The 25900-nt window shown below is 43.2% G+C and overlaps 1 protein-coding gene and 1 pseudogene across 2 annotated transcripts in view; one reads left to right on the forward strand and one right to left on the reverse strand.

Annotated features, from left to right (window-relative positions):
* Zcchc12 (zinc finger CCHC-type containing 12) overlaps window positions 1–2951 on the forward strand; it is a 3267-nt gene extending 316 nt beyond the window's left edge. The window contains exons 3-5 of one of the 2 annotated variants that reach the window (XM_029472976.1): window positions 300–358; window positions 566–702; window positions 1108–2951. In XM_029472976.1, coding sequence (XP_029328836.1) covers window positions 1219–2427 — 1209 coding nt within the window. In that variant the 5' untranslated portion in view covers window positions 300–358; window positions 566–702; window positions 1108–1218 and the 3' untranslated portion in view covers window positions 2428–2951. The remainder of the gene's footprint in view (window positions 1–299; window positions 359–565; window positions 703–1107) is intronic. The other variant, XM_029472977.1, reaches the window with a different exon arrangement.
* Window positions 2952–17627: 14676 nt separating this feature from the next.
* On the reverse strand, window positions 17628–18241 carry LOC110287440 (annotated as a pseudogene).
* Between the last annotated feature and the right edge of the window lie 7659 nt (window positions 18242–25900).

The raw sequence follows: 25900 nt of genomic DNA on the forward strand, positions 1-25900 counted from the left end.
GAGAGGGAAAGGGGCAGGGGGAGGGGGCAGAGAAGCCCGCGGGTATAGGCCGCTCCTGCCTTGGAGAATCTGCAATTGCGACGCTGGGGGAGGTAAGGTGCTAATGCATGACCTCACTGGGAGTCACCTGGAAGATGCCACTTGGTAAGATTTGCCTGGCCAGGGAAGGGGTAGGGGAAGAGGCCAACTGGAGGATGACGGAGAAGGAATTTTGTTTGCCTTAAACCCCCTATGTATCTCCTCTAATTTCTCTGGGTACTGTGGGGGTGGGTGTGTCCAACTCTTATTCTGTTTTACAGTAGCAGCCCATCAAAGCGGAATCTGAACTTGAATTCGGTGCAGCTGGTTGAAGAGCTGGGTAGGCTAATGGTATCTGGGGATACAATATGTGGGTTTTTTTTGGGGGGGTAGGGGATCGTTTTGTATTGTATTCAGAAGGTGGGAGAGGGAATTTTCTACCTAATGACAGCAGAAATGGGCGGGAGAAAGAGGGAGGGGGGAGGGAGGAACAGGAGGAGGATGACGACGGAGTATTTTTCTGACCTTTCTTTTGCCTCCTCCAAAGTGGCGCAGTCTTGAGCATCAGGATCTGAGACCCCCCAGTCGATCGAGGTCCATCAACTGGACCCTGGAGGCAGGCTTTCTCACGGGAGGGAGGACACAGGTTGCAGAAGCTGGAAATACTCCAGTTTCCCAGCTAATGTAAGAATCACGGAGAGGGGTGGTGGTATGGGGGTGGGGTGGGGGGAAGTGGGTGGTCCAGGGAGCTTTGAGAGGGGCTTGCAGTTAAGACCAGAGATCATGAAGTTAATGACGTCTCTTTTTAACCCCTGCGAATTTGTGACCATTGTGCAGTTCCACAAGTAAAATCCAGAATGGAAGCAACAGTTGCCCTCCCTCTCACAGGACTGGCGGGAGGGTACAGATGACGTGGCTATAAAAAAACACTGTTAGTATTGAGACATCAGCTAGCTCCAGGAGGCTGCAGCTGCTCTCCTAGCCCATATTTTAGGACAGTGGACAAATATATGGGGTATTGAGGCACAGTAATTACAACTAGAGACTGTTCCCTTATTAAATTCTCCTCTCCCTTTTGCTTTTCTGCAGCCCCCTACTGAGATTGGAGACTGCTGCACTGCTGAAGATAAAGCGTTTTTGTTTTGTTTCTAAAACGCCTTGAACTTCGTGTCTTAAGATATCCTATCACTGCTGTCAGACATGGCTAGCATCCTTTCACGTTTGGGTAGCAGCCGGGGGCAGAACTCACCCCTGCCACCATGGGCTCATTCCATGCTGAGATCCCTGGGGAGGAGTCTTGGCCCTTTAATGGCTAGCATGGCAGAGAGAAACATGAGGTTGTTCTCTGGGAGGGCAGAGCCAGCCCAGGGGGAAGAAACCTTTGAAAACTGGCTGAGCCAAGTAACTGGGGTGCTGCCTGATTGGCATATGCCTGAGGAGGAAAAGGTCAGACGCCTAATGAGAACCCTTAGAGGCCCTGCCCGGGAGGTCATGCGTTTGCTCCAAGCTGCCAATCCTGGCCTAGATGTAGAGGATTTTTTGCGGGCAATGAAACTGGTCTTTGGGGAGTCTGAGAGCAGTGTGACAGCCCATAGTAAATTTGTTAACACTGTTCAGGAACATGGAGAGAAACCATCCCTGTATGTGATCCGTTTAGAGGTGCAGCTGCAGAATGCTATCCAGGCAGGGGTGTTTGCTGAGAGAGAGGCAAACCAGGCTCGCCTGCATCAGCTCCTGGTAGGAGCTGAGATGAGTACAGACCTTCGATTCAGGCTTAAGAATCTTCTCCGGGTATATGCAAATGAGCCAGAGCGCCTTCCCAATTTCCTAGAGTTAATCAGGATGATAAGGGAGGAAGAGGAATGGGAGGAGACTTTTATTAATCCAAAGCGGCCCAGAAGAGCCGAGTCAGTGATGGAGAGGGCACTCAGCCCTATGGCATTTCAGAGCTCCCCACCAATAATGATCAGCAGTATCGACTGCAATGTGATCGAGATAGATGACTCTCCTGATGATTCAGATGAGGATGTGATCTTGGTGGAGCCTGAGGACCCACCACTGCCATCCTCAAGTGCCTCTTCCTTCCTAGGCAGAGCTGTATCTGAGGACCAAGTGCTGGTCATTGAGTCCCCTAACATTTTTGAAATCCAGGCTCCTTCCACTAGCAGTGGTGCTGGGAGAAAGAACAATCGGGGTTTTGGGGAGCTGCGTAGAGCCAGGAAGCGCAAACATACGATCCATTGTTCCCACTGTGGTGAGGAGGGCCACTCAAAAGAAACCTGTGACAATGAGAGTGACAAGGGCCAGGTTTTTGAGAATCTGATCATCACCCTGCAGGAGCTGACACATGCAGAGGAGAGGGCAAGGGGGGCCCCTGGTGAACCCATTGGCCTCTCTGAACCACAGTAAGATGCGACTCCCCAGCCTTAAATTAACCCTTACCTGTATTAAATGTTTAACGGTGGAAAAGTTGTGGGGACAGACTTCTAATTGCATGAACAAATCCACAAAGTGGCTTTCTTTGGGGGTGGAGAAAGGGTCCCGAATACCAGTACAGTAAAGAGAGGAGGCCTGACCTATGATCGTGTTCCCATTCCCCACTGCTTAACAGTCTATTTTCTGTGTGAACCTCTCTCCTTGGTGGCTTTATTCTCTTTGTGAAAGTGGTATTGTTCATTGTTCAATCTTCAAGTTAGAAAATTATTAAAAAGTACAACTTACCCAGACCTCTCTACCTTGTGAAACAATTGTCAGCCCTTTGGTGCCTATCCTTCTAAATATTTCTCTATATCTGTGTTCCTAGATTAGAAATATGTATAGACAAAAGTGATCAAATAGAAGTGTTGTTCTATATGCTGTATTTTTTCACCAAAACGTATGTTGTGGCCTTCTTTGTCAATAAATATATACATATATGTCAGCATCTACTTTAATGTCTCTGTGGTATTATTTTAGGAAGCAAAGGAAGAAGAAAAATACAGTGAGAAGGTATAAAGGGGTGAAAGTACCCTCGGAAGTGTTTTGTTTTAAACAAACTTTTGATTTGCAGATAAGAAAAAGGCCAGGCCTGGTGGCCTAGGATTTATTCCTACCTACAGGCAGGAGGATCTTGAGTTCAAGGCCTGTTTGAGCAGCTAGACTGGGAAAGTTATTTAGCTATTCCTTAACATTAAAATAAAGTATTGGGGATATAGCTCAATGATAGAGCACTTGTTTAGTATGCACAAAGCTCTGGACTCACCGCCCCGCCCCCCAACACACACATGCACACACAAAGAAAAAGAAAGAAAGAGCACTTGTTTAGCATGAATAAAGCTCTAGGTTCAATCCCCAACACACACACACACACACACACACACACACACACACACACACACACACAGAACTTCCACAAACATAGCCACTCATGCACAGTAGCTACACATACACACACAGACACACATACCTCATGCATGTGCGGGCATGAGCACACATACACACACAGAGTACTTCCACAAACATAGCCACACACACAGAAGCTCCTCACATACACACATGCACACAGGGACACATACCTCTTGCATGTACACACACACATACACACATGGAGAGAATGAAACAGCATTTCTTTAACAAGAATAAAGCTCTAGGCTTAATCCCCTCTTGTGCATGGCACACACACACACACACACACACACACACACACACACACGGAGAGAGATACAGAGCATTTCTTTAACAAGCATAAAGCTCTAGGCTTAATCTCCCCCTCCTTCCTGGAACACACACACAAGAAAAAAAAGATATAGGCTGAATAAATCTCCCAAAGCAAAGGATACCTTCGCCACAGCTGAGTGGTTCTCTGCCCCCACAGAGTCAAATTATGGCCTATACTTATTGAAAAATCTTCATTGCTTTCTTTAATATTCCAGAGCAGTGTACTGGGCGGCGGCAGCAGCGGGGGATGGGAGGGCAGTCCAGTGCTGAGCTGAGGTAGTAGCCTAACATGGGAATTCCAGTGATTCAATTTGTGCTCACGTTGGCAAGGGCATTTCATCCTTTGGGTAGCATTTTAAAATTTCTGCTGTTGTTGCCGGGCATCCTGGTCTCTTCTGTGGTCTGATACTACCCTCTGCTGCGTTCTGGATTACAGAAAAAAAAAAAAAGATAGCAGTTGCTCTTAGCATCAGCAGGCTCTGCTGCTGACGGTGGCCTAATACTTAGTCTGTAAAATATAGGACATAGGAGCCCAAGGACCCCAAATCCCAATTCAAAGTAAGATCACTTCCAATCTGATCCATTCACACACAGGCAATGGGTGACAACCTACCTGTCAGGGAAAGGCAGGGTGGAGAGGGCAAAATGAACTCATGCTTGTGAGTCCCTGCAAGAGTTTGTCATCTAGGAAATAGGGGCTCCACAGAACTGAGAGGATTAGAGCGTGCAGCAGTAGGAGAAGTAGGTGAGAAGAATGGAGCTCTAGAGGTCAGGGGACAGAAGGAGTGTCCAGGAAGACTCTCATGGAGATAAAGAGGAACAGAAATCCTGGTAGGAATCGAAAACATACGGTTTCGTGCAGAAATCTAGCCAGACGGCCTTTGCTTAATCAAGAGTGGCCTAGATTTGGCTCTGAGGCAGGTATTAGGATTGTCATCTTACAGGCACTTTTGGTGCACTTGAAAGAGACAAGAGGTCCAGGCCAAGACCTGGAGGAGGCAGCAGACAGCAAGGGCTACAAGAAGTTTTGTTCAGAACCCACCTTAAAGTATTTCCTTTTCTCTGTAGCCCTTCCTAGTTTCTGACTCTTGCTCAGTCCCCTGGAGCCACACTCCTCCGCATTCTTAAAAAACAAACAAACAAACAAACAAACAAAAAGCCTTGGCCTCTGAACACTGATGGCCAAAGGGAAACTGCTTCTGAGCCTTTAGCTTAGAATTCAGACCTGAACAAAGAAAGATTTGCTGCTGCCAGCCTTGGTATCCCTCCAGCACATCAGTGAATCCCCAGTAGCCACTACACTCTCTTCAGCGAGAGGTGACCTTTTGCACTCCTGAAAGGAAGCTTCTTTGGCTTCTCCGACTCCTTCAGATAGAGGAGCTTCCAACAGCCTCCAGTTCAGACAGAGGAGCTCCCAACAGCCTCCAGTTCAGACAGAGGAGCTCCCAACAGCCTCCAGTTCAGATAGAGGAGCTCCCAACAGCCTCCAGTTTGCCCAAGGTTTCACTTCATTTCCACCTGCCCCCTCTGGATGTTTGCTGCATTAATTACTTTCCTCAACAATGGGACAAGATCCTTCACCAAAGGAAGGGTTGGTTTTGGCTCACTTTTTGACAGTGCTATTCATCCTGGAAGAGAAGGCAAGGCATGAAGCTGTTTCACCTGCAGGCTGGAGAGGTGGGGAGAAACAGAGGCAGGCACACACACACACACACACACACACACACACACACACACACACAGAGAGAGAGAGAGAGAGAGAGAGAGAGAGAGAGACAGACAGAGAGACAGAGAAAGAATACAGTGATACAAACAGACACACACACACATGGGGGAAGGGCGAGAAGGCTGATGCTCTTCTTGTTTTTTCCTTTTTAATTCAGTTTGGGGATGTCAGCCCATGGGATGGATGGCTGACCCACATGCTGAATGGCTCTTCCTTCTGCAGTTGAACTTTTCTGAAAATGCAATCACAGATATCCCCAGAGAGGAGCTTCCGTGGTGGTTCTAAATCCAGTCAAGTTGGCAATGAAGATTAAAGCATCACATCACCCCTTGCTGAGTATCTGTCCCCAGTGTCTAGCACTGGTTTGTTTTAAAGTTCCATGTTCCATATCAACTTCGTTCAAATTCACTCTTCAAATACTTGTTAAATGATTTTCCCAAAGACATAGATTATGATGCCAACAGTATTTGCTGGCCCCACAGAAAGGAAAAGAAAGAAATCATAGCTGTTCATGGCCCTTTCACTACCACCCCCAGCCTCTGTGCTACACACTAAAAATTGTTTAATTTTTTATTTCACTAACCTGATCTCTGTCTCTGTCTGTCTCTCCCTCTCCCTCTCCCTCTGTCTCTCCCTCTGTCTCTCCCTCTGTCTCTCCCTCTGTCTCTCCCTCTGTCTCTCCCTCTCCTTCTCCTTCTCCCTCGTGAGACACCAGCCGTTTCTTTGTGTAGGAAAAGTACATTTTTCTCAGATTGGATACCTAGGTACTCAGATCAGACCACTGAGACCAGGAAATGGAGGAGGAAGGTGATTACATTTCGGCTGTGATACCCTTCCTTTTAAGCTATGGGCTTATTTTCTTCCTTCTGCCTCTACCCTCACTAGTCACTATGGGCTGAAAATGGCTTTTTGTCTTGTCAGAAGCATCTGGCCTTTGAGTGGCCTTTTATATTGTTTCCCTCCTTCCTGGAATCTTTTCTCTCTGTTTCCATGACACCCTTCCTTCATGGCTCCCTCCTCTCCTGGCCGTTTTGGTACCCTATTCTCTGTTTCTATGGTTTCTTCTTCCTCTCCCTGGCCTCTGTATAATTATAATAAAACCAGAACAAATATTATGCCTGAGATTTCTTTAGAGTTGTTTGCCATGGCAAATTAGTATGAAGTCCTTTTAAATACATCAGTTCCTTTAACCCTCATACCAATCTTACAAAATAGGCAAGACCATGATCTCATTTCTCTAAAGAGGAGACAGGCTGAATGTCTGAGAAACACACATGGAATTGTGGGGACTGTAAGCTAGACAGCTAGAACACTTCTAGGGCAGTGGTTCTCAACCTGTGTGGAGACCCTTCTGGAGGTGTCAAACAACCTTTTCACAGGGGTCACTTAAGACCATCTGAAAACACAGATATTTACATTATGGTTCATAACAGTGGCAAAATTACAGATATGATACAGCAACAAAAACAATTTTATGCTTGGGGGTCAGCACAACATGAGGAACTGTCACAGCATTAGGAAGGTTGAGGACCACTGCTTTATGCTGTCTGACTTCAAAGCCTCCATCTCTTCCCTGACTCATGAGTTTGTAGCACCCTGGCATGCAGTGTGTCTTCACCTACAAGGAAATGAAGGCTTGCGAGTCTGTAAGGCCTGCTGTTAGTAGATGTGCTTTGAATATGAAACTAACACAGGAGGACTCACCCATTCTAGGCTCTGGAAACATGGCAGCTGCTGGGTTAGAATGTGTTCCTTAATCTGCTACAGACGAAGGACAGAAGAAATAAAATGTTGTCCCTGTGATGCACTCAGTGCTTACATGGGTGTTCATTTGAGGATGTAACAGTCAGACTCCTTGAACTATACTGAGCCTGGCTACTGGCAGACATAATGGTGTGTTCAAGCTTGCCTAGGGGCTTGCTGATGATACATGAGACTATTTATCAAACGCTACTGTGGCTTCCATGGGCCAGATCAACACTACCCCTACTCCATGCATGGCAGGGGGTGTGGTTTGTGCATTGTGTGTGTTGGGGGAACATTTCCTTTTCTTACAAGTTAAAGGCTTCCCCCCACCCCTCGCCTTTTAGACTGTGTAAAACCAGCTAAGTCATGATCCTCAGCAACAGTGACAGAGAGGGGAGGGGGAAACAGACCTTAGAGTGACACAGAACATCCCCAGTATATGGCAGGGAGGAGGCATGATTGATGTCTGAGGAGTCCTTATCCAATTAAGTACGGATTGCCAAACCAGAGATCCCAAGTACAATATAAGGAGGTGTAGAATCCTAGCTATCCTGAAGCTAAAATATTTTGCAGGCATCCATGGCTGGATAAAATGCAAAAAGTGTCCTTCTCCTTTAGGCCTTAACTAAAGAAGCATCAAGGATTACAAGACAGCAGGAAAGCAGTCATTTACACACAGTGAGAGTTACGTCAGTGCTTGAATTTATAAGCACATGCCTTCACTCCTCCTGAGAACAATGATGTCCTGATTGTAGGTTAAGGTATGCTAGGGATTTATAGTATGCAAATTGCTCTCATTTCCTGTTCTTTTTATTTTAATCACTTTTGGTAGAACAAATGAAGTATACCTTGTATGTCATCAAAAAGGGTAGAATAGAGAATACAGGGCTGAGTCTTGAGGCCTCATCTTGAAAGGATATGTGTATCACTGCTGCCCCCTGACAACTTGGTATGGTTCATCCCACAACTGTGCTGTTAGATATCTACTCAAGTTCTACTTTATAAATCAACAACATCAAGAGTTGGTGGATTATAGTCATTCATTGAACATCACACAGCCAGTATGGGCTACAGCTGGAACTGAATTTCAGATCTGCCTCTACTGAGTCAAAAGTTGTTATAGGGCTGGAAAGATGGCTCAGTGGTTAACAGTATTGGCTTCTCTTCCACAGCATTCAGGTTCAATTCCCAACACCCACATGGCAGCTCACAGTCATCTGTAACTCCAGTTTCAGGGGTTGCCAGATACATAAAAGCTCCACAGACATACTTTCAGGCAAGACACCCATACACATTCTTAAAAAAATCAGTACTAATTTTTATTCTAGGATAATGAGTTCAAATATATAATAATTCTATTGGCTATATTATAATTGTGCTAATTTTTACCTACCAAGTCAGTCAGTAGCATGGTCCCAGTCTCATTTCTGTTGTTATACAAGACATAAATAAATGATCTGTTTATGAAGGTTCTTTCTCAGAGTCTGAAACCATATTCATCTCATATTCATTCTTAAATGTGATTTCTGGGAAAAGATAATAAACATGAAAACCGAATGGGGAGAATATAGGGAAATAATCTCCCTCATTCCACTGATACGACTGAGTACTGACACACTCTTGCTGACAGACCTTTAAGGAGTGCAGCAATAGTTGAAATATGAAAACCTCTGGATCCAGCAACATAACTTCCTAAAACTGGCACAGATAAACTAACTGGACAATATAAACAATTTTATGCAGCCACAATTTTTGTGTATACATATTTATGTCTTGGGTACACATGTGTGTACAAGTATGTATATGTGTGTGAGCCACATATAACCTTGGACTATTATCTGTCTCATCTCTTCAACAAGTATGATGCACTACAAGCCAGCTTTTATATGTGGGTTCTGAGCCCCAAACTCATGTTCATGCTTGCATGACAAGCACTTTACCAACTAAGCTATTTTCCCAGCTACCAGCCTAGAAAAAAAAAGGGGATTGACTTAAAAGACCATGGTTATTTGTCTCAATGGGCAAACATCCAAGTTCAAGAAAATAAAATAAAGGCTTAGCATCAATGATTCTTGAAACTAAATGACACATAGGACTGAAGATATATAACTCGGTTGGTAGAGTGCTTGGCTAACATGCATGCAGTCCCTGGATTCACTGATCCCAATGGGCACAATGGCACACACCTGTAATCTCAGCACTCAGGAGGCAGCATGATCAGACACCTAGGCCATTCTCAGCTACATAGCACGTTTGAGATCAACCTGGTATACATAAGATATTGTGTTAAAAAAAAAAAAAGGAGATGGGGAGATGGCTCAGTAATTAAAAGCAGTTGCTGTTTTTACAGAGGACCGGGATTTGGTTGCCAGCAACACACATCAGGCAGGTAGTGTCAAAGGCCCGTCTAGCCACTTTGAGCTACATGTATGGTACACATTATAGATAAGCAAGCACACATATACACATAAATATTTTTTTAAAGAGACACACATTTCCTTTTTTGCTATTTTTTAAAAACCTCTATCAAATAAATTTATGATTGTTATATGAACAGTAGTTTGAAAGGTCACAAAATTAGAAAATATTATGTGTTCAATAATTAAATGATCAGAAAAGCAGGAAGAAATAGAAAAAACAAGCTATAGGTAAATGTTGGATTCTTTAACACATTTATTTTAAATCTTATTTCAAACTCCATGAGTGCAGAGAAATGTATAATTTGCTTTGTTGAGGTTGTACTCCCCATATAGGTTTTTACATGTGAAAAATCTGGTTTTGTTTTTCTAATAAGTGTAATAATTTCTAGAACAAAATGAAAAAAAAATCATCTGGCAAAAGAGAGTCCAAGGAAATATAGAAGCACAGCAACAAAACTACCAGGAATAAACTTATCTGCAGGCACACACTGGTCATAAATTATGTTTTTGTTTTCCTAGAAAAAGCAAGAGAACGGATGGAAAACCCGTCTGAAAATATAAAAGCTTTCAGACAAATCTGAACGACTTAGAAGAAAATGGGAAAAAATAGAAATGTACAGTGAGATGATTTCCATGAATACCAAAAGAAAACCAACAACCAAACAACAAAAGTAAAAACCAAACCAAACCGGAAACAAGAACAACAACACAACAAACAGTTTAGTTGGAAGCTATGAGGTGTGGTAGCCAGAAGAGAGAAGATGACTTCACTACAGAATCTTAGGTGCACCAGTCACCTCACAATGACAGCACCTATTGCCCCACGAAGCTTACTGTTACCATTGTGTGCTGTAGCTAAGGGAATGAAACGAAACAAGTAGGGTAAGAGCTCTAGAGCAGGTGAACCATTGGGACAGTGGAATACAGAGATCTGAAAATGAGGGTGTCTTGCTTTTCCGTATGAGGGCCATGGCATAGTTGCTATTGACCTTAGCAACTGGGAGCTGCAAGAAAGTTCTGAGCTCCAATCAAGACACATAGTTTGCCTCTGAGGCAGAGAACCTCAGGTAGGAAGGTCAAGAGGCCTGAGAAACTGAGGCTCAGACCTCACGTGTTTTCAGGAAGGTCACTAACAAAAAAGGTTCAACTAAAACTGGCTTTTTAAACCCCCACAAAGAAGCTGGGATCCAGGTTCAAAATAGTTCTGCTGTGCTCAGCTGGATTCCAGCTCACCTAGCTCACCTAAGCTCAGGCTGGACTCTGCTAGATTCAGGAAGGCTTTGCTCAGCTGGATTTACCAGGAATCTGTTGGACAGGGTAAGACTTGGTTGGATCTGGCTTGGCTCTGTTAGGTCTCAGTTTGTTTGGAAGGCAAGCTCTAGCTGCTAGATTTGGCTTGACTAGGCTAGGCAAGGCTAGGCAAGGCTAGGCAAAACTCGACTAATCCGGTTTGGCCTTTGATTCAGCTAGTCTGGAACTTGGCTGTGTTCGGCTAATTTCGGCAAAACTCGGCTCGCCTACTCTGCATTCAGCTAGGCTTGGCTTGGCTGGGGTGGGACTGGGCTAGATTCAGCCGGAATTGGTTAAACTTGGATGGGACTAAGTTAAGTTCGGTTAGGCTCCATTTGATTCGTCTGGGTGCATCAGGACTGGGACTCGGCTAGTCTCCAGAGGGACTTGGTTGTGTTCTGCTTCGCTCGGCTTAACTGGATTGACTCGGCTGAATTCGACGGAATTCGGCAAGGTTCGGGTATCCCGGGCAAAGCATTATGGGGCTTGGCTAGGCGGGCTTCAACTTTTCGCCTGAGCTCGGGAATGAATCAGGCGTGCTCAGATAGGCAACTCTGAGCTCTGTGGTTATGGTGGCTTCATGGGACTAGCTTAACACGCTGAAAATCTTGAAATGAGAATCGAGAACTGTGAGGAAACAGTGGATAGGTACTTTCCAACTGGCTCAGGCGTTTTTTTTTTTTTTTTTTTTTTTTTTTTTTTTTCCTCCCCTGTAGGTCTTAGTAGCTCTGTGATGGCTGGTGGTTATCATTGCAGCAGAGAAAGCAACGAAAGTCCCAGGAGTGACTAGGTGAGTTTCTGGACATTAGGAAGGACACCTGACCTCAAGGTTGTCGCGGCTTGGCTTTTACCATCCAAAGGAAATTCTTACTCTCTCTGCCTTTCCCTTAGGTCAAAGAGCACTTGCATCCTTTGGCGCCCCTCCTTCACCCTCGAACTGCCTGGCTTTTCTCTTTGGAGGACTTGCAGGGATAGTAGGTGTTGGGTGTAGGCTTTTATTTATTGGCTGATCTGGCACCGTTTAACTCTCAACGTTTCCAGGGCCAGGCCAAAATAGAGCAGGATAACTCGTTCTGAACAGACTTTGAGAGGGCACAAAACAAATCGCCTGAATGGGAGATGGCTTTGAACAGCCACAGACATGAATTGGCAGGAGGCCAGGAACTATCTAGACCACACTGGTGCATACCAAATGGAAACACCTAAATTGTATGCCTGAAGACATCATACCATTTCACAGAGAAAGATGCTAACTCCGATGTTTTCTGAGTACAACTTCCAAGTTTCAGTCAACAAAAAAGCCTCAGAAACAGTTTATCACAGTTCTTCACAAGACTACTCTCCATGGGGAGAAACATTAGATAGAAACTGATTCATGAACCGAATCAAGAGGTGTTTCCCCAGCCTTATGCTTTAAAACATATTATAAAGTTGTAAACACACACATGCACACATTCTCTGAAATTCTCTGAAGCTTATTTACAGTTAATACTCCCCCTATCGCCTGGTCAGCTGTCTGTCTCTAGGTGATTTTCCTAGGTATTTCATATGAGCAAACTAATACAACATGTAGTCTTTCATGACTGGCTTCTGTTACTTACTAGAGTGTTTTCAAGGTTCATTCATATTATAGTATTATCAATTATCTGCTCTTCCCTCCCCCAGCCCCCGCAGACTAAAGTTCCACTATATAGGAAATACTGAATTTTGTTTTGTTTTATTTTTCCATTCATCAATTGAGGGACATTCTGAATTTTTGTATATTTTGGTTATTGTGGCATGTGTGGACATTGATGTAAAAGTTTTTGTTTAAACATCTATGTAGATCTATTTAGCCATTATGGATATGCATGTAGGAGTGGAATGGCTCTCCCGTCTGGGAGCTAAATGTTTAGTTCTTCCAAACTGCTTTCCCATGTGGCTGTTTTCTGCAGAAACAGCAAATGAATGCGCATTCCAATTTCTCAGGAACTGTAACCGGTGCAGGTCCAGTTCTGCTGCTTTTGGGGCATTCTAGCACTGGTGTGCACCAGGTTGGAATGAAAAGAACAAAGCTTGCCCAGGCAGAGCATCCCTACCTTGAGTGTCAGGGAGAAAAAAGCCTTCTCCAATACAGTTTTCAGTGTTATAGCTGTCTTTATTTGGGGATAATAATGGCTATATGAACCTTTCAGAGTGGGTGGGGGCTTTTCAGATAGACTCTATAGGTTGGTACTGAGGTGCTGGAAATGCCTTATTTGCATGAGGAGAAATTCCAGATGCTTCCTGCATGTGTCCTTCTAGGGAGAGAGGAAGTTAAACCTGTCATTTGGGCACCAGGCTAAGTGACTACCTCAGTGGTGGTGGAGGTGAGTGTTGCAAAAATACATGTACAGGAGCATGCAGGCCCAGAACAGGGAGGGAGAGACCCTCATTCCTACCAGTCTAAAGATGAGATTTTCAGCGTTTGGACATGTCTCAACCTCGCTCTTACTCCAGACTGTTTCCCCCAGTCACACTTGCCCCCGACACCAACACTTTGGGGCCTTGTCTTTTATTTTATATTTCAATGAGATATGTACTTGTCTAGACTGCATTTTTTTTTTTTTTTTGGCCATTTGGTTTGCCTAGTTGCACCTTGTCTTAATGAATGCCTTGTCAATGTTATGCAAATTAGGAGCTGAAATTGCCCATGGATGCAGAGAGTACATGGTTCCACTAGGGGGAGAGAAACAAGAGAGTAGTGTGGTAAGTGCCCTGTGGGCTGCCAGACAGAAGAAAGTATTAAGTGTGTGCACATGTGTGTAGGGAGTCATATGACTTGGCAGGTAAAGGCTCTTTTGCCACCAAGTCTGATGATTTTAGTTTGATCCCCTGGGATGTACACGGTAGAGGCAGACAGCTGACTCCTGAATGTCCTGTGACCTGCACATGTGCTATGGTACATGCCCATGTGCACACACACACACACACACACACACACACGTGTGTGTGCACAAATAATATTTAATAAAATAAAAGATATAGAACACAGTAAATTGATTTTTTTATTCAGACATAAGAAAAATGTAGGGGCTGGTGAGATGGCTCAGTGGGTAAGAGCACCCGACTGCTCTTCCGAAGGTCCAGAGTTCAAATCCCAGTAACCACATGGTGGTTCACAACCATCCGTAACGAGATCTGGCGCCCTCTTCTGGAGTGTCTGAAGACAGCTACAGTGTACTTACATATAATAAATAAATAAATCTTTAAAAAAAAAGAAAGAAAGAAAAATGTAATCATGACATTTGCTGGAAATGGACAGAAGTATATAGAGGGTTTTTTTTTTTTTGTTGTTGTTGTTAAGTAAAACACAAAAATATTTAAAAAGTGAAATACTGCATTTTCCCCTCACATGTGGAATCTAATTGTGTGTGTGTGTGTGTATGTGTGTGTGTGTGTGAGAGAGAGAGAGAGAGAGAGAGAGAGAGAGAGAGAGAGAGAAAAGTAGAAAGGGGAGACTATGAAATGAGAGGGAGCAGTCTTAAAGGAGGAAGGAAGAGGGACAGGGGAGTAATAGAATATGTGTTACAGGAAAATAGAAGGGAGGGCATTAGCACCAAGGACTGGGGGCTAGCAAGGGGTAGTGAAAGACAGTGACAAATAAAACAACATGTACTGACATACATGTATAAAATATCATAATGAAGCCTATTACTTACTAATGGGTTTAATTAAACACATTCAGGTTTTTTGTTTTGGTTTTGGTTTTAAGAGAACAATTTTATACCCGTTATCTGTGCTCAGAAGTAGCCACATTCTTCTCTTAACACTTTGAATATCTACATTTTTATATTTAAATGGAATGTTTTCATTTGAGGCATGAAATAAATGAATCCTGATGTTTGCTGATTTTTCCCTTTTAGATTTTCTGTGTATGGGTGTTTTGCCTGCATGTGTGTCTGTGCACTGTGTGCATGCAGTGCCTGCACAGGCCAAAACAGGGCATTGGATCTTTGGAACTGGAGTTACAGAGGGTTGTCAGCTGCCATGTGGGCACTGGGAACTAAACCCTGGTCACAATGGTCTACCTTCTGCCAGTTAAAATGAGACCTACATAGACGCTATGTAGCAAGTACCTGAAGACAGTAGGTATTTTAAAGGATTTGCCTAGGAACTGTTTTTCCCAGGTACTGTAGTGTTGTTCCCACTCAGGGTGTTCAGGTGCTGCTACGTACAACATACCAGATTGAAGGATGAATCAGAGCACTGAAGGAGGCACTGTAAGATCCCAATCCAGCTGGAAGTGGTGGTGGTGGTGGTGGTGGTGGTAGTTAAGGCCTTCTCTGAAGATTTTAGTGTTACAGCTCTCTTAGATGATATTCATTGAAATGGATTTTAGTGTCGCAGCTCTCTTAGATGATCTTCAGTGAATCAGCTTGTAAACTTTATTGGGGTGAACCAAGGCTAAATATGAACCTTGGAGAGTGGGAAGGAATTTTCAGGATGAAAGTAAATCATTGGTTACAGTTTAAAGTACCCGGAATGCCTCATTTGCATGGAGAGGCATTCCAGGAATCCCAGGTCCTTGCTTGGGAAAGAGGAAGATGAACTTGTAGATTTGCCAAGGACTGCATGACCTTCCTCAGACAGAGGGTATACAGGGACTGAGCTCCCTTGACAAGGTCAGAGAAGGGGGAAGACCTGCTGGTTAAGAGAGTCCTCCATTTTCTATGGAGCTCAGAGGAGCTATCTGGTCATGGTAGACTGTGACCTTAATTAGCAGGGTTTCCCAACACTGTAGTGCCATGCAGCTTCAGGAATTCAGCATACCTCAAGGCAAATGTCCACTAACAGTAATGTTATTTTCACCCAAACTTGTGAAGTAGCAGCAGAGTCTCAGAAGCAGTATGCTATAACAGGAATTGACAGTCAGAATGGGAAGTGTAAGCTAAGAATGTTTTTCTTTTCTCTTTTTTCAAAGAATTCCTTTACAGTCATTTTGTTAATAGAGAATAGCAGTTTTCCAGTGCAATGCAACACAATGTTAATCTATTGCATTTGTTTCTGTAGTAGACCTCCTGAATTATGAAACCTTATAGAAATTATCAAATATATTTGGAATTGCATGTAATAATTTGCAATACACACACACATATATATGTGTGTATATATATGTGTGTATATATATATACATATATATATATATATATATATATATATATATAACCATGTAACTTCCTCATACTGGTATATATTATATATTATACTTATATTTGGATTTTTGACTAAAAATCTATGGAAACGTTCAGACATTGTCTGAATACATGTGTTATGTCAGTGCTTTTGCCTTTTGGCCCCTAACTGTAAAACCACTGTCTGGCCTTCACAGAAAGATTTACTGACTTTTGCTTAATAGAATGAAAGGAGAAATGGGAAGCATTGCCATGTTTTACATTTTATTTTTTTACTTTTTATTATTTGGAGATAAGAGATCATGGGTCAACACAATAAATTCTAGGATTAAGCCACAATTCCTTGAGATGTTGACTCCATTTATTACTGTTATCATCATCATTATTATTATTTATTATTGTTGTTGTTGCTTTGGGAAGGATTTATCATCTCCTAAATGGCCAAGACAGATCTGAGAGGAGGAGTGGCACTAGGCAAGCTGCTGTGATCAGCTCCCCTAGAGGCAGTTATTGAGGGCTCCTTAGCTGCTGGAGAGGGAACCTAGGACAAACTTAAGGAAGGACAGGATCAGGGTGGGACAAAGACTGGGAAGGGGGAACTCCAGGGGAAGAGCATTAAAGCAGGGATGCTGGAGTTGGGCATATGGCAGGCAGAGACAGACAGGACAGCAGGATGGGGCATGGGAAGGGTGGGGGATGTCAGTCATGGCTTTTCTAGCTGGACATCCAATATGGAGCCTGTCCACGTCCTGGAGTCTGCTACAGATATCCTTATACATAGAGCAGTCATCAAGATTCAAGCCCTCTTCTAGTATGTCTTCTCCATTCTCATTCAGCCATCACTTCCTGAATAGCAGCAGTGTCGCTGGTACCATTGCACAGAGTAGCAAGATGATCCCCTCAGCTGTGATGATGAGACTCTTGGTGACTTCCCCCGTGTCCAGGAAGGGCCTAAGGACTGGCTCATGCACTTGAGGTAAGTGCTACAGGAGTATTTTGATATGTTGTTTTCTTTCACTTGACACCTGCACATGTCCCTATGGCTCTTGTTTACTTTGGAGATGCTAAGCGTATCTATGGGACCCAGGCCAGAACCCAACTCCACTTTGTTCATAGCAGCTTTATTTGTAATAGCCAGACACTGGAAACAACGCAGATGTCCCTCAGCTGAAGAAAATATGGTACATTTAGTTTATTATTATTTTTTAGACAGGGTCTCTCCATGTAACCCTGGTTCTCTGAAACTCATTATGTAGACCAGGCTGGCCTCAAACTCACAGAGTATCCCTTCTTCTGCCTCCTGAGTGCTGGGATTAAAGGCGGACACCACCACAACTTGCCAATTTATTTTAAAATTATATGCATGTGCATGTATTTAAGTGCAGGTGCTCTTGAATGTCAAGAGGATCCCCTGGAACTGAAGTTAGAGATGGTTGTGATCTGTCATGTGGGTGCTGGGAATTGAACTTGGGTCCTCTGGAAGAGCAGTCAGTGTGCTTAACCACTGAGCCATTGCTCCAGCACTCCCTTGAGTTTTATTTATTTATTTATTTATTTGAGGCACAGTCTATATTGGGTTCACACCAGGACTCCACTGGTCGTGAGGACCTCTGAGGACTTGCAGATTTTCTTCTCCACATTCTTTTCTGCCTGTTTCCGTAACCTCAAGAGCTGCTTCTTCTTCCAATAGTGCATCTTGGCCTTTTCCTTCTGTTTCTCCTCCAGAGTGGCTGTCACTGCCTGGTACTTCCACCCGACCTCATGAGCCAGAAGCCCCAGGTAAGCAAACTTTCTGGTAGGCTTCAGCTGAACAACCTTGAGGGCAGCAGGGACCACCATCTACTTTTTCTTGTCATAGGGTAGAGGGGTCCCATCCAACACCTCGAGGCGTTCCAGGGCAGCCTGGCCTCTCTCTCAGTCTTGTGGGGCAGCATGCCTCGCACAGTGTGCCAGAAAATGCGGCTGGGGGTTCGGAAGTGGTAGGGGCCTCAAGAGGGGTTGGTATTCATCCGCTTTTCGAGAAAGGCCAAATACTTTAACTTGTTTCTGTAGAAATTTCCAGAAATGATGATGCCATCACAGCGTACGACCACCAACTTCTGGCCCAGACGCACCTGCTTGGCCACAATGGCTGCCAGGCAGTCCAGAAGATTGCCTCGGCCATCCAATACCAGAACCTACCTCTCCTCCATCTTCGGCAGCTGCCTGGGAAACCCTGATTTTTTTTTAACTAAATAATTAACACAATATGTGTGCTACTCTTATATAGAATGACATTTTAAAGGCATTGTGATTATAGTAGCACATAAAAACAAAATTCTTGTACTCAAAAAACAATCTCTCTCTCTCTCTGTTCTTTATTTTGTATAATATCTCATTTTGCTAAAAAAGACTTGGAAGGATGTATGCGAAGTCGCTTAGCGATGCTTTGTGGGTACTTAGAGCACAGTGCAACTTCTTGTGTTTCCTTCTCCCACCTATCCATTTCTCTTCCACTTCCTTCCTGATCCTTTCTTGACAGGGTCTCATGTAGCCCAGGCTGGCCTGAAATACACTGTGTATCTGAGGATGACCCTGCTGCTTTCACCTCCCAACCATTGAGGTTACTGATGTGTGTCACATGGATGGGTTATTTTTTTTTTAATTTTCTAAAATAAACCTATCCTGATTTTGTAACAAACAGACGTTTATTTCCAATTAAAAGGGCAGTGGCTTTTAAGTATTTTTTCATTTTAAAATATAATTATATCATTTCCCCTTCCTTTTCTCCCTACCTTCCTTTCCATGTTTTATCTCTTATCAACTAGTTACTGCTAATATTAGGGGTCAGGGAATTTTCTTTTTTTCTTTTATTAGATATTTTCTTTATTTACATTTCAAATGCTATCCCAAAAGTCCCCTATACCCTCCCCCAGCCCTGCTCCCCTACCCACCCACTCCCACTTCTTGGCCCTGGCTTTCCCCTGTACTGGGGCATATAAAGTTTGCAAGACCTAGGGGCCTGTCTTCCCAATGATGGCCGACTAGGCCATCTTCTGATACATATGTAGCTAGAGACACGAGTTCTGGGGGTACTGATTAGTTCATATTGTTGTTCCACCTATAGGGTTGCAGACCCCTTCAGCTCCTTGGGTACTTTCTCTAGCTCCTCCATTGGGGGCCCTGTATTCCATCTTATAGCTGACTGTGAGCATCCACTTCTGTATTTGCTAGGCCCTGGCATAGCCTCACATGAGACAACTTTATCAGGGTCCCTTCAGCAAAATCTTGCTGGCATATGCAATAATGTCTGTGTTTGGTGGCTGATTATGGGATGGATCCCCGGGGGGGGGTAGTCTAAAGGAGCTATGCAGCAGCAGAGGCGGAAGCAGAGGCATTTGCTTGTATTGTTACTGGTTACTTGTTACTGGTAAACAGTTTTTTAGCCGAGGCTTTTAACTAGGTGTGTTTTTGAAGGAACCAGCAGTAACAGAGGAAGATCTTAGAAGCCCGAAGCCATTGTGTCCATCTAAAGCAGTTCAAGGAAAGAGGATCCTCTGCTTGGGAGTGACCTGATCTGGTATGGGAATTATGGATCTTTGTTGCCTTGATGACACATCAGGCTTCCAACACCGGATGTAATTAATCACGTGACTCCTGCAACCACTCTTCTCTTAATTTTTTCCTGCGTTGTGTATGTACTTGTTAGTATGGCAGTGGAAATGTGGGCATGTGGGTGCATGTACGTGTTGGGGGTGGTGGTGGCTATGCGTTAATAGTGTGGGTGTGGGCATTTGTGCATTTGGGTATACATGTTTATATGTGCATTATGTTGCATGTGAGTGTGGTGTATGTACTTGTTAGTGTGGGTATAAATGGGGAGGTATAAATGTACATGATCAGGTGTGAGCATGTGTGTTTACACTCAGGTGTGTAAGCTCTCTCATGGAATCTGAAGCACAGTGAGTTTCCTAGGCTGGCTGTTCAGTGATCTCTACAGATGCATCTGTCTTTGCCTCCCCAGCACTGGGACTGGAGGTACGTGGCCCCATGCCTGGTCCTTTATGTTAGTTCTAAGGATCCAAGTCAGGCTCTCAAGCTTGCCTAGCATATACTGACAGAGACATCTTCCAAGCTTCTACTTTTTCTCATTCCTTTTATAATTTTTTTCTTTAAAACTTTTTTTTTTTTCAAGATCGGGTTTCTCTATGTAGCTTTGGCTGTCCTGGAACTCACTCTGTAGAACAGGCTGTCCTTGAACTCACAGAGATCTGCCTGCCTCTGCCTCCTGAGTTCTCGGATTATAGGTGTATGCCACCACTGCCTGTCGTACTTTTCTCATTTTGTATAAGATTTTTAATTTTTTTGTTGGTTCTTTGGGAACTTCACTTTAAACATCCCAATCGCACTCATCTCCCCATGCCCACGTACCTTTGCAACCTCCCAGCAGCAGAGAAAAAACAATCTCATAGAAGCTGTAATGTGTCACAGTGTGTCCCACAGTATTCCCTTCTGTTCACACTTCTTTGCTTGATTTTCTTGTTCTAGGCTATGGATCAATAAACTACAGCATGGATCACATCTGGCTCAAGCATCAGTCTTTGGGACACAGCTCCACTTACTTGTTTGCATGTTGTCTGTCACTGATTTTGTAGAATTTCATCACTGTGAAACAGACTGTGTAAAACATACAAAGCACAAAACATTTACTATGTGACTTTAAAGGAAAAGTTTGCAGACTCTTGTTCTACACTCAGCAGAAAACTGTTTCAGTGGGCACTGATGAAGGGGGTGAATGCCCACCTTCGTTTCTCTGAGCAAATTGATGCTTGATTTCTAAGCTTCAGTATTTCCTGATCTGTGTTCTCATTGCAGTTTGCATTTAATGGCCTGCAGGGCTCAGGGAAGGCCAGACTATGACAAATGACAGGAAACTCATCAAGGTACATGCTATCTCGTGAGCCTTATCGGTAAGTAACAAATTGGAGTTCCTTTCACCTAACCAAAATCTACTTACACTTTTTAAACATGTATTTATGTGTTGTGTGTGTATGCATGTATTCATGTGGATGAGTGCACAAGTGCCATGGTGGATGTAGTGGTAGTAGTGGTGCTGAATGTGGTGGTGCTATGTGTTTGTGTGTATGTGTGTGCGTGTTTTGTGGTATGTATGTGGAGTGTGTGTGTATGTGTTGTAGTATGCGGTGTGTGTGGGTGTGTGGGTGTGTGTGTGGTATGTGTGAAGAGTGTGTATGTATCTGTATGTGTGTGGTGTGTGTGGTATGTGTGTGTGTTGTATGTATGGTGTGTATGTGTGGTATGTGTGTGTGGTGTGTGTGTGCGGTATGTGTGTTTTGTGTGAGTGTGTACTGTGCATGTTTAATGTGAGTGTTCACAGGGAAGCTTGGGAGAGTTGGTTTTCTCCTACCGCATGAGCTGTGGGAATCAGTCTCAGGTCTTCAGGCTTGGCAGCAGGAGTGTTTACTTGTTGAGTCCTACTTGGTGCCTCTAATTTCATGCAGACACCACTTTCTTTCAGAAGCCTAGTCAGACTCATTACCCTGATTTTTGCTGCCTGTCTCATGCTTCCACTCACCTCTCCCAGTCTTCCCCAGTTCTGGCAAATCTTTGATTCTCTTTCCACTACAGAGAACAAGGGACATATTCAGTCTCAGCCATGCCACATTCAACTTCAGTTTTCTCAAGTAGAAAGTGGGGATGGTAACAACAGTAGGTACATAATAGAGTTGTGAGGATTACAGACTCCACTAGCTAGTTAGTAAACACTTGTTAAACAAGGGAATGAATTGCAAATAGAAAATTGTTTCAATTGTACTGGGACTGTAATCTGTCCTGGCACTACCTAAAGTAATTAGGATTGGTTTGTTGGCCATATTTGGACCAGCAATACACTTTTCTTATATTCTTTACCTAGAGTGGAATATCATAATATAATCATTCTCTTCTTCCTCCTTGCCCTTCCTCTTCCCTCTCCCTTTCTCTTCCTTCCCCAGAGTCTATCTTCTATCACTAAGATGCACCCCATGCCATCCTACATTGATTTAATCAACACTAGTAAATGTCTGGTAATATGCTACATGTTTGGGCTATAAGAGGATAGACACACTCTCTCTGTTGTTTTGGAGTTTTCATTATAGTGAGATAGAGGTTCAATAGAAAAGTAAACTGGTGTATAAAATACTATGCTACAGACTCTGATAAATGATGAAGGGCTACATTCAAATGGTAATAGTTGAGGACCAGTGATCAGACATAGCTTCTTTGAAGAAGTGGCATTTGGGATGGTGTTGGAAGAATAAGCCAGCCTCNCAAAGAGCAGGGGAAAGGATATTTTAGACAGAATGATAAAGCGGANGAGCCTTGTAGTCAGAAAGGATTTGGCATGCTCCGTGGATGAAGGAAGGCAGGGGAAGCTCAAAGACTAATGTGGNTGGATTTGTTCTAGGTGTAGTGGGGAACCATACGTGAGTTTTAAGAGAGACAGTGCTAGGAGTGTCTCTATGAACTTTTTTTTGGTATTGCTTAGTTATTTTGAACCAGGGTTTCACTATGTAGCCATGCCTGGCCTAGAACTGTCCATATAAACCAGACTGCCCTCAAACTTGTCGTGAACCTCCTGTCTCTGCCTCCTAAGTATTTGGTTATGTGCCAATGCCACTGTGTCTGGCTACACTGTTTATGAAAAAGATAAAAGTGTGCAGCTATGATTGTAGCACTATGAAGGCTGCGGCAGGAGTACTGTGAGTACAAGGCCAGCCTGAATTACACAGAGAAGCCTCTGCCTCTGAGTGATAGATAGACTAAGGGCCACAAAAGATGTCTGTGTTCTAATCTCCCCCAAACACATACATATGTTTCCTTTTGGAACTTAAAGGACTTTTTAGATCTTGTTAAGGATCATGAGATGGGAAAATTCTGGATTGTTCTGGTGGCCATAACATAAGAGGAATGCAGAAGGGCCGGGGCAGAGGAAGTAATAGGATGATGGAACATTAGGAGTACTATGCTGCAGCCTAGAAGATGGATGGAGGGGTCATAAGTCAGGGACGATACTTGGCCCCTTGAGAATGGAAAAAGCAAAGAGCGACATACTCCCCTGAAGCCCTTGGAAGGGATGCAGCCCTGCTGACATTTTGATGTTAGTACTGTGAAATCCATTTAGATGTCTGACCCTCTGGGTTGTAATATAATAGTCTTTGCTCTTTTGAGTCACTAACTTTGTGGCAATTTGTTACAGAAGCTCAGTGTGGAGAGTGAAATGAAAACCTGATGTGATTAGCAAATGAGAAGAGCAGAAAGGTAAGGGGCAGTGCAGAAGTGGAAGAGAAGGGATAGGAAAACAGTAATGTAAAAAATATTCATTTTTCTTAGTTTTAAATATGTGTGTGTTTCTGTGTCTGTGTGTGTGTCTGCATCTACCAGTGACAATTAAGGAAACATTTTAGCTGGGCAATGGTGGGGTTTAATTAATACCTTTAATCCTATCAGATCTTTGGGTTTGAGGCCAGCATGGTCTACAGATCAAGTTCCAGGAAAGCTAGGGCTACAAACCCTGTCTCAAAAAAAAAAAAAAAAAGAAAGAAAAAGAAAAAGAAAAGAAAAGAAAAAGAAAAGAAAAAGAAAAGAAAAGAAAGAAAGAAAGAAAGAAAATTTTAATTAAATTGTGTTTATGCATGTGTGTCTACAGGTACTCTTGGAGGTCAGAGGTGTTGGATCCCTTGGAGCCAATGGCGGTATACCCCACTAAAATGTTTCCTTAATTGTCACTGGTAGATGCTAGTAACAGGTCTCCTGACAAGGATGCTAGGAATTAAACTCAGGGTGCTAGGAATCAAACTCAGGTCTTCTGCAGTCAGTACATGCTCTTAATCACTGAGGTGTCTCTCAAGTTCCCCAGTGACAGTTTTTCTGAGTATGCACTTTTGTACAATGTTCTGACTTTATTTTAGAGTCATGTGGCTACATTTTGGATATGATATGTTTCCTACAAACTTATGTTTTTGAATGCTCAGTCCTCATCTTGAGGTACTGTTTTGTAGGCTGTCCTAGTCAGGGTTACTATTGCTGTGATGAAACACCATGTGCAAAAGCAAGTTGGGGAGGAAAGGGCTTATTTGGCTCACACTTCATTATCCTCGTTAATCATCAAAGGAATTCAGGACAAGAACTCAAGCAGGGCAGGAACCTGGAGGCAGAAACTGATGCAGAGGCCACAGAGGAGTACAACAGCTGTTCAGAATTTAAGACAAGGGCCTGTTTCATGACCTACCCTAGTGAAGGGACCTCGGCCACTCCATCTGATGACCAGAGGAAGAGTTCCCACTGTCATGGGCTGTGATCTCTGCAACCATGAGCCAAAATAAATTCTTCTTCCCTTAAGTAGCTTCATAAGTAGTATATATGTTATCAGAGGGGTAACAAAGTGAAAGAATATTCATGTTTCACAACCCAGATTAATATGGGCAAAGAGATCTCAAATGGAATACAAAGAGAGGCACAAAGGAACTTTCCTATATTTATCCATGCATTAGTGAATTTGGGAAATAATATTGGTGCTATGGAATAAATTATGCTTCTTTAAGAATTCCTGTCTTATTCCAAATTGGCCTCCACTATTATATAACAGCATACAGACTTTAATCATGATATAGGCTAGAAGACTTAGCCTATAACCAGCCACTGAATGAGCCTGTGCCTCTTGGTTTACCAAACAATACTTTAAATAAATAAAATAGACGATAATAAAATTTTATTTGTATTTTAAATATTTTAAATAAACTGTTTAAATAAATATTCTTTAAAATAAAAAAAAAAGAATTCCTGTCTTGAAGCCCTAATCCCCAGTGTAGCTATAGTTGGAGGTAGTGCCTTTAAGGAGTTATGATTATATGAGACTATCAGTGTGGAGCCTTAGAAAAATAGGAAGAAATACTAGGAGTGTATGTGTACAGAAAAGGCCATCTTCACGCCCAGGAGAAAAAGATCAATACTGCTGGTAATTTGCTCATTGTTTTTCAGCCTCCAGACTGGTGTGAGCCTCCATTGGTGCCTGCTTGTTTGTCTGCTCACCACAAGCATGCCTGGAGCCATAGAGGCCAGAAGAGGGCGCCAGATCCCCTGAAACTGAAGTTACAAATGGTTGTGAGTGGCCATGTCATTCTGGGAACTGAACCTGGGTCTTCTGAAAGAGCAGCCAGTGCTCTTAGGTGCTAAGCCATCTTTTCAGCTCGGTAGCATTATTTTTATTTTGGCATTCATGATGGATCAAAAATACTAAGTTACTTTGGGAAATGGTACTTGGACTGTATTGTAAGATAGTGGTTCTCAAACTTCAGTGTACAGCGAAGTCATCTAGGGAGCCTGCTAGAGTTCAGATAGCAGCCGATAACCCTATCTTAGAATTAAAAACGAATTTACTTTGATTAGTATTGTTTCCAAGGGAGTATGGGTTCATTGTTCTTCAATCTGGGTATATTCCCATATAGAGCAAATAAGTAATATATTGTGAATGGCAAAAGCTAGATTTTACTCTGTTGGTGGAAGGAGTTGAAAGTAATGGCAAGTATAAATGGACTTTATAATTATCAGTGGTACCAGTATGAATACATTGTTTCACATGTACACATCTCATTTCTTGCTCTAGTACAATGATTATTTTTTCAAGCAAAAATGGAGGGAAATTTTTTTCAAATTTTTTTCTTTTGATTTTCGAGATAGGGTTTCTCTGTATACTCCTGGCTGTCCTGGAACTCACTTTGTAAACCAGGCTGGCCTCGAACTCAGAAATCCGCCTACCTCTGCCTCCCAAGTGCTGGGAATAAAGGCGTGCGCCACCACCACCCGGCCAATTT

This window comes from Mus caroli, chromosome X (genome assembly GCF_900094665.2).
Source record: "Mus caroli chromosome X, CAROLI_EIJ_v1.1, whole genome shotgun sequence".
Taxonomy (NCBI): Eukaryota; Metazoa; Chordata; class Mammalia; order Rodentia; family Muridae; genus Mus; species Mus caroli.